This window comes from Numida meleagris, chromosome 2 (genome assembly GCF_002078875.1).
Source record: "Numida meleagris isolate 19003 breed g44 Domestic line chromosome 2, NumMel1.0, whole genome shotgun sequence".
In the NCBI taxonomy this organism is placed as follows: Eukaryota; Metazoa; Chordata; class Aves; order Galliformes; family Numididae; genus Numida; species Numida meleagris.
In genome coordinates, this window is record NC_034410.1 from 48,090,204 (window position 1) to 48,099,514 (window position 9,311).

Sequence of the window (9,311 nt, forward strand, 5' to 3'; positions counted from 1 at the left end):
CCAACTCACTCTAGCTAATCTTGCGAGATGGAAAAAAGCAGACATTATCATTCATAACCCTCAAGGAGAGAACGGGATACTTAAAGATGTTACTTTAAAAAAATAAACAATGCACAGACCATATTCACTGCAAAAGACTAGAACAAGACTAAATGTATAGCCTTGACAAGAAATCCAGTCAGATATTCGAGAAAATCCACAAAGAAGGATATTGAATCCAAGAAAGCCACATAAAAGCCACATAAAATTAAGACCATTTTCCAGTATCCACTTCACCTGCCGCAGAGAACGTTCAGGTGCCTGATAACAGGCTAATATAATTTTCCTAGATTTAGGTCTTAAAGCTTTTTTATCTTACGATAGTAATGAGGATTATTTATTACTAACAAAAAAAATGTCTGCCTTCGTTCTTTATAAACATTTTTATCACCTCAAAGCAAGACTTGAGGCAATTCTTTCCTCACAGCAATGATTACACTAATGCAAACTGCAACACGAGAAATAAAGAAAAGGCGAGCAGCTTGACAAGCTGGGAAATAAAACGTTACTAGAAAATAAGAGAAATTTACAGAACGCACTAGAGTTCCCTTTGCTGCTCCTACTGAGTTTTTTCTGTCAGGACTCCCTGTTAATTTGATCCTCTTAGGAGTTAGGAAGCGTTTGGCAAGCTCAGTATGTTCTGAGGTAAACATTATCTGGTTTTCCCAGCTTACAAAGATATTTTCCTCATTATCTGATTTGCATCCCACACAGCTTTGATAAGGTATCTTATCAGATAAATCCAGCATCAAGATTCAGCTGCTGGATCTCTACAGTAAACAAACATACATGGCACAAAAATCCCAGAGATTTTATTCTGCAGAACTGCATGGTGGTAAACGGATATTTTGTCTTATCACCACATCACTCCAGAGACACTAACAACTCTTAGCTTATGTTCCCTCAATCTATCCATTACTGCAGTTCCACTGCAGTATATCAAGAATCCAACTATAATCTCAGTTTTAGAGAAAAATCAGTATCTCTTTTTAACGTTAACACAAATATGCCTGTGCCCTATACATTCACCCCTCAAAATATCCACAGTACTGCTTACCTTCTCATTCTAATGACTTAAGTCACCCATTTCCCCAGGGTGGTTGGGCAAAATTAGCAGGTGAAAGTCTCTTCAATCAGTATAAATTGTGGTCAGCTGAATTCTCCCCCCAGGGACAAGCTTGATTTTAAGGTAAGGCACTGCAGAATTATTACTAGAAGATTACAGCTATAGAACTGAGAGGTTCTCTGACTATATTTGCCATATTATCTCAGAAGGCTCTCTGCCTACTAAAGTGGCATTACTCTGTGAAAATCTTAAGAGACATTATTTGTGAAGATGACAGCTATTCTGCAATGTTTCTAGGAAAATTTGTCTTCTGAAGAGAAAGTGCTGCATGTATAGCAAGTCTAAATGCTTCCAAATTAAAAAAAGGATACATAACTATGTCACTGAAGTTCGAAGACTGAAAATACCTTCAAAACTAAAAGTACACCAAATATTACTTCCCACTGTGAGATTTTCCAATCGTAGCTTTGTTTTCTATCCTAAGCCCACATTATGCATTTTTAAAGACACTCAGTATTTTAGGTTCTGAGAATGAAAGTGCTGACTTTTCTTTGTCTAGGATCAGAAAGTCACCAAAAAGCAAAACAGAACTAAAGCACAGAAGAAAGCAATTACTTTGAATGTTAGATTTTTCTTGTTGGTTTTTTTTCACATCAGTACTATCCTTGTAAGCTCATTACTTGCTCAAGACGTGAGAAAACAACTATTCTGTGCTTAATACTCTTTGCCTCATTTTAACTTATTTTTGTATGCACCAGATAAAAGATATTATCATTTAAAAATATCTTTTCCTCTGGACAGCAGTCGCACATCCCCTTTCAGAATTTAAGCTAATCCTCAGCTGTTCACAGGTAAACAACAAATGATGAACAATATGCAGCAAAGAGCTTACCTTTTACACCACCAAATGGTCCGTAAGTCATATTACAAGCAGTTCGCTGAAGATGGTGCTCATACATCAGTTTGATCTGATACTGGTTACCATGTTCCACATTCCCCAGAGTTTCTACAAAAAAAAAAAAAACCACAAAGGAAATACATGATTGCATGAATCAAGGTTGTAAACAAGGACACGTGGACCCATGCAATTAAAGGTTTACCGGTTGAAAGAGCAACCTGAAAACTCTAACCTACTCCTATTGATTTTGAGATGAGTTGACACTACTGGTTTAAAAATAAAAAAAATAAAACCTGTAGGCAGAAATAGCAAGATGCTGAGATTTTATTACCTACACATAACTTTCTTCACATCAGGCACACCTTTAATATCAGAAAAAGTCTACTCAAGAAGGTGGAATTCTTATGATTCTCTGCTTAGTCAATGGATATATTATACCCAACAAAGCAGGCTCAGCTGTAATGGTCTTTGTTTCAAATTGAGCTGTAGCCAGTTATAAGCTATATTTAATACAAATATATATATATATATATATATATGTGTTTAGGTTACATTTATCACTTGCCTTTACTTAGTCTGAAATTCAATGCAGTGATCAAGACTGCAAAGATAGAGGCACATACACATAATATTATAAAATTATTTTTGTTACATGTCATATTCTCTAAAGCATCTGCACAAACTAATTTCCTGATCCCTTCAGAGAACTAGGAGGAAGTGAAGAAAGTGAATTTAAGGCTCACCTTTTGATAATCAAAGTTTTTTCCACTCACCCCCAAGGAAAATTACTCATAGTTCTTTATCGTGTAGAGTAACGCTTTGAGAATCCTAACAGCAAGCAAAAAATTTTTGACAACAGTCACATCAGCTTAGAAAAAAAGATGTATTGAGTGAATGAAATCTAAGCTAAATTTTGTCCTAACTTTAGGTATATAGGATTATTTCAACATCCATCTTAAAAAGTGAAGAGATTTGCAGTTTATGCTAACCTTCCACGCAATTGCTCCAACTAAAATCTACTACCGCTTTTAAGAGGTTACATGAAAGTAGGCCCATGTTCAGGAGAAGACTGGGACAGAATTGGAGGACAAAGCCCTGGCTGGAAAAGTAGTTACAGATCAACACCAGAGGACAAACAGGAGAAGGTAGTCAGTCTGTGCACTTGTATGGCATACAATATCTACGCCACACTTTAGTCAGCCTTAAAGGATGCTCTCATTTGTCCAGTAGGAGAGATATTAAAATGAAACTGCACTATGAATAACAGACACAGGACAACATGTGTAAAGCAGATAAAATTCCACTTTATGAAACTGTAATTTGATGTGGAAGCATGAAGAAATGGTGATCTTTGTTTTTGGAAGGAGTTTGTTTAAAAGTATCAGAAATTTAGCCAATAGAAAATTAGAGCATTTATTAGATCATGCACGCTTACACATTAGTATGAAAAGTCTATTAAAGGATTGTAAAACTTATCAAGGTCAGGCTGGACTGAGCTCTGAGCAACCTGATCTAGCTATAGATGTCTCTGTTCCAAGCAGGGGAGCTGGATTAGATGACCTTTAAAGGTCCCTTCCAACTCAATTCCATGATTCTATGAAATAATTACAAGAATTGCTTCACATTTTGAAAGATAAGTACGTTGTCATTAAACAACTATTTGACCATCAGCATCTTGAATAGTAACACCTATTTCTAAAACTGTAATGAGAGCTAGCCATTCACAAGCACTTTTACCCAAATAAATCCTTCAGGCTTTCATATGCTGACACTAAACAAGCTAAGACTCCTAACTAATCTCTGCAAACAACGCCATGCCTTCAATAAGTCAGATCGACTCCATCTTGCTGTGGGAGAGTAACTCAAACACCACAGAGAGAAAAGCAGGACTCCAACAATACCCACCGCAGATACGCATCACAGCATCTCAAGCGCTGAGTGGGTCACCAGATCCACTAGCCACTGGGAAATATTTCTGACATAATTACTAATGTCTCATCTTCACACATGAGTGAGAAAGAGAATGTGACTGCAGCTCTTCGGGGGTGATGAGAAAGCACTCTGTATATACTGAGTTTAGCATTTAACCTAATCCAACTTTAGAATGTACTTAAAAAAAAAAATCACAAGATACCTTGCATCAGTAAACTAACCTGAAACAGCGTACACACAGAGTTTTCGGCAATGCAACACAGCCAGATGAAGTCCTTCAGTACCACTATAAAAAAATTAAATTTAATTTTTAAAAAAGGGTGGAGCAAAAAAGTATCATTTTTAGATAAAATTCAAGCTAGATGTATGAGAAAAAATTCAAGCAACGTCAAAATTACTCTCAAGTTTTGGCAAGATACTAAGGTTTGAGAGTATTAGATGCTAGCCTAAAAGAACCTAGTACTAATCTCCTAAATTCACACATCGGTATTTGAAGCTAATTTCAAAATTAAGATGAACCCCTACAGAACATTTTCCCCCCCAGATTTATGCATAAAAAGCACATCAACTATTTTCCCAGGTCAGCTTGAAATTCAGTCTGAACAAGGTGCTGTTAACTCTTAAAGAATTAAATGGATGAGAAGATCATTATTACAAACAAATACTATTCAGCATCCACGTAAGTTGTTTTAAAAATACGCTTTTGTACTAGCTGCATGGAAACTAAGTGAATTAAACAATAACAAAGAAGTCATAAAAAATGGAATTCCATGCTCATTTTCTCCCTCCTCCAAATCTAAGTAGTGTCTCTCCTCTATCTGGCCACTTATTTCTACTAAATTCATTAAAGATCTTCAGTACTCTATCAAATCCCCCAAAAATGGCAACATTACATCTGAGGACACTGGAATTACAAGAAAGCATTACTGGCATGCTTTCTTAATACCCAAAAAACTCCAGTATAACTTTTCTACTGTTCTACATACTTCAAGAAAATAGTTTAAGTACCTGGAAGATTTTCCTCTAGTTAGGCTTTAAGTAAAATTGTGATGGTTCCACAAAGCAGACCAAATGCATACTATAATATTCACAGATATGTTCAATAGGCATCAGCATGGAAGCTAAAGCCATTCCACATCACCCAAAACAGGAAAAGAAAACCACATCTAAGCTTTAAATAGTAATCAGCAACACAGGCTGTTGTTAACTTACGAAACAAATTTTCCCACTTCGACCTGTAGTATTGGCTCTCGTAACTGCACTTCCAAGAGCAAGTCCTCAGCTTGCACTCCATCTCCAGGTTTCACAGGATGCGGATTAAAGATACGGAGATATCCCATATAACTGCCCACAATAATTTTATCTACAAGAAATAACCAAATGAGATTATCAAATACAACAGTACACATAGAATTAAATTTACTTCTGAAGAGCTTCAAAAAATTCCCTAAAATGATAGGGCATTTACATGGCTTGATTAACATTTACTATGCTCTGTCTTCTAGTCAGAGTAACTAGATTAACAGTGTTTAGCATTTTTTCCCCCCAGTGAAACCTGTCAGCAAAGGGTCCAACATAGCAATAATCATGGTGGTAGCACTAACCATTGTTACTATTCTGTACTTTCAGACAGATGTTCACGCTTCTTGGGAAAAAACCTCACATCATGGTTTTTAATATTTCAAATTTTTAGCTTCAACATCTAGGATTTGTGTACATGCGTATCACACTAACAAAACTGTTAAAATTTAAGTCTGCATTTGGATGAATGTCAGCAGACCTAAACTAAATACAGATGATTACTACATCAGGTCAACAGAAGAAAACAAGGCCCTGTGATCTGCTCTTGAGACAGACCACTTACTTCAAAGACGAGTGCAATAGCTACATCATTTTTTTCCTCTGGAATCTGTATTTGAAGCATGCAAATATTCACTAACAACTGAAAGACTAGCAACAAAAATTGTTAATAAAAGAATGAAAGAACCACATCCCATGATAACCATGAAAAATGCAAAGGAGTTGCCAGTACCTCTTTCCTTTAGATACATGGCATCATTATTGTAAATGCAAATAAACCTCAAATCCAGTAAAATTTCTCCATAAGGCAAAACAGTGCACTAATACTCTTCAATCAAGTTCACAACATTCATAAGGTTTGGTATGGCTTCATTGGACTCCATGTCCAGTGAAACAAGGCCCTCTGTGAAACTGGGAAACAGTGCCCTTTCAGAATAGCTGCCTGCTTCTTTTCTTCTTCACCATAAAAAAACGAGTCCCAGAAGAATGCTACCTGCCTTCTCCACTCATCTTCTCCTCAGTTCTGTAACAAGCATTCAATAACAGTAAATAAACAACAGTATAATCTAAATCTTTAAATCTATTTTAACTATGCATTCTTTAAAAATACTTAAGCTTACCTAAGGACTTTTTGCCCTATAGTTAGGTAATTGCACCTAGCTGAATTCACCATCTTTAGATGAAAACTTTACAAGAAAAGGAGTCTAATCTAAATAATAATAATAGATACAGATATTTAAATATAGATGCTCTTGTGAGGCCCCATTTGGAGTACTGTGTCCAAGCCTGAGGCACTCAGTACACGAAGGATACGGAGCTGTTTGGAGTGGGTCCTGAGGAGAGCCACGTTGATGATCAGAGGGCTGGAGCACCTCTTATGAAGAAAAGTTGAGGGAGCTGGGCTTGTTTAACTTAGAGAAGAGTATGTTCAGAGGGAACTTCTTTGTGCTTTTCCAGTACTTGAGAGGAGCTTGTAAGCAGGAGAGAGATCAACTCTTTACATGGTCTAACAGTGATAGGACAAGGGGGAACGGTTTTAAACCAAAAGAGGGGATATTTGGATTAGCTGTCAGGAGGAATTTTTTCACTGACAGGGTGTTGAGATGCTGGCACAGATTACCCAGAGAAGTTGCGGATGCCCCATCTCTGGAGGTGTTAAAAGCCAGGTTGGATGGGGCCCTGGGCAGCCTGATCTAGTGGGTGACAACCTCACCCAGGGAAGGCTGGAACTAGAGGATCTGAAAAGATCCCTTCCAACCTAAGACATTCTATGATCTATAATGCTTAGAAGTAAATACTAGAGTTCTTCCACAAAACAATTTAAGCCCTGCTTTTGTACCAGTTTCATTTTTTTTCCACAAAGAAAAGTTTCAATCCACAACACCTTCAGTCAATTCCTTCTGGAAAAGGTCACACAAAACAGTAACATAGCTCAAATTTGTTCAAATTCCCCTGAAAAGGGAAGAAAAAGAAAAGTCTGCCAACAGTGAGATCAAATTCAAGAACCCAGAGTAAGCAAACACAGATCTTGAATTAAACAATCTTGAATTAGAAGTTCCCACATATTTTATCATTTGCACACAAGAACTCTCACTGACAAGAAAGATTATAAACTACTGTAGACATCAAAGAGACATCATATCAGCTCCACACTTCACTTTCATATCATTAATGACTACACAGAACAGCAGGGTTTACTCGGTCACTTATTTCAATGTCCTCATATTTTCCAGGCACAAAAGGCTGTTTGTTTGTTTAAAACACATTCTTAGTAACTCTCATTCTTTTTTTAAAAACTTTTCCCCATAAGTCCTTTCATGAATTTCTGTGTTTGCTTCCATGTTCTGTTTCTCGTGTTGCTCTCTGTGTGCTGCTTTAAAGAAAATATCTACAACTGATAAAATAAAACAAGAGAGAAATTACTACTGAACGCAAGCAAGAATTAAGATGTTTAGAAATCTGGGTTATACAAATTACACTGAATGTATCTTATCAAGTCTACAGAGACACATTAAAGATAGCAGACCTTAAACTAACAAGCCAATTAGCCTAGCTAACAAGTTTTCAGTACACATTGCTTTGGTAACAGCAAACTTGCAGCTGCGTAGCTCAGAAGTCACCAGTCAACTAATTCCAGATTTACCTTGGCCGCTATTATCGACATCAGCAACACACAGACAGCCTTGATCAAATTCTTCCTTCTCCCCAAGTACGGTGGACCACCAGTCTCGAGCTTTAAATAACGACATTCTTCTTCACTGAAATGGAAGCAAACTGTCATTAAAACCTACACTAACATGCACATTACTTCAAACAAGCCTCCTTTCTTCCAATAACAACAACTTTCACTATGTGTATATCATCTCTTAACTTCACACTGCTCTAGTGGGAGCTGAATGCACATTAATCTCAGACATTTCTGGTTGAGTACTTAAAAAAAAGTTTCTTGTCATGAATTCGTAGCCTAATTGTGATAGAATAACATGAAGAAAAAAAAGAAAGTTGCAACTTTTAAAGAGTTAAAAGCCAAAGGAAGGAGCATTAAAAAAGTAATTTAGAAGTTTTTCAAGTCACAGAACTGATATTCTCTTATCAAGGAGAAAAAGGAAAAAAGTTCATTCTCATCTGTCCCTGTTTATTGCAGGTGAGTTGGACCAGATGACCTCTGAGGGTTCCTTCCAACTGAAACAATTCTATGATTCTGATGGAGGTCTTCCACGCGAGTTTATTTTAGAAAAGTAAATGAAGCTATAAAAAGCAGCAAAACCTCCACCGAGTAATCTCCTTGCAGATGCCCCAGTGACGTGCCCAAAGAAGTCGGTCAGACGGGGCACAAATCAGCTTTTCCATTCCTTACCTGCTGCTATTTTAAGCAACAGCAGAGAAATCCTTCTGCAGGCTGCCTGACAGCAACGTTACCCCAGCTCAAAACTCACAGCTCCTCGCCTGTGCTTTGAGGGCTAAGTCAAACCTCAACAGTTACACTTTGTGACGCACCGTACAAAACGCAGGTACCATGGGGCGGGTGGGGGACAATCAAGAATCATAGAACGGCTTAGAACGGAAAGGACCTTAATAACCATTCAGTTCCAACTCGCCTGCCACATGCAGGGCTGTCACCCACCAGCTCAGGCTGCCCAGGGCCCCATCCAGCCTGGCCTGAACACCTCCAGGGACGGGCATCTCTCCGGGCGGCCTGGGCCAGAACCTCACCGCTCTCTGAGTAAAACCTGAGTAACCCGGGGGAGACAAGTTTCCTTCCTCTCAGAAGGAACTCTACCTACCCCGCACGACAACACGTGCTCTGCTTCATGCCCACACAGCCTACCCGCTTGCCTTCTCCCTCACACAGCTCTGCACTTGGACGCCCAAGCCCCAGCCCCAGCCCCCGAGGGCGTAGAGAAGCGGCGGGAGCTTACCAGGCTGGCAGCAGAGCGGGCGGCCGTACCGAGCGGAGGGACCCCCGGCCACAGGCGGGGGCGGCGCTCGGGACGCGGAGGCCAGCAGCGCTACGGCCCCGTCCCCGCCGCCGCCGCCAGCACCTCAGGCGCCGTTGCCGAGACAACGGGCGGCGCG

General features: G+C 38.9%; 1 protein-coding gene across 11 annotated transcripts in view; it reads right to left on the bottom strand.

The window, feature by feature from the left end:
• The window catches only part of BBS9 (Bardet-Biedl syndrome 9), a 295,333-nt gene extending 286,024 nt beyond the window's left edge, over positions 1-9,309 (bottom strand). For all 11 annotated transcript variants that reach the window (XR_002434891.1, XR_002434892.1, XM_021385807.1 and 8 more), the window contains exons 1-5: positions 9,155-9,309; positions 7,879-7,993; positions 5,148-5,298; positions 4,157-4,221; positions 1,998-2,111 (exon numbers count right to left, since the gene is read on the bottom strand). Coding sequence is in view for 9 of the 11 variants with exons in the window: in XM_021385807.1 (XP_021241482.1) it covers positions 1,998-2,111; positions 4,157-4,221; positions 5,148-5,298; positions 7,879-7,984 (436 nt within the window). In the remaining 2 variants the exon portion in view is untranslated. The remainder of the gene's footprint in view (positions 1-1,997; positions 2,112-4,156; positions 4,222-5,147; positions 5,299-7,878; positions 7,994-9,154) is intronic.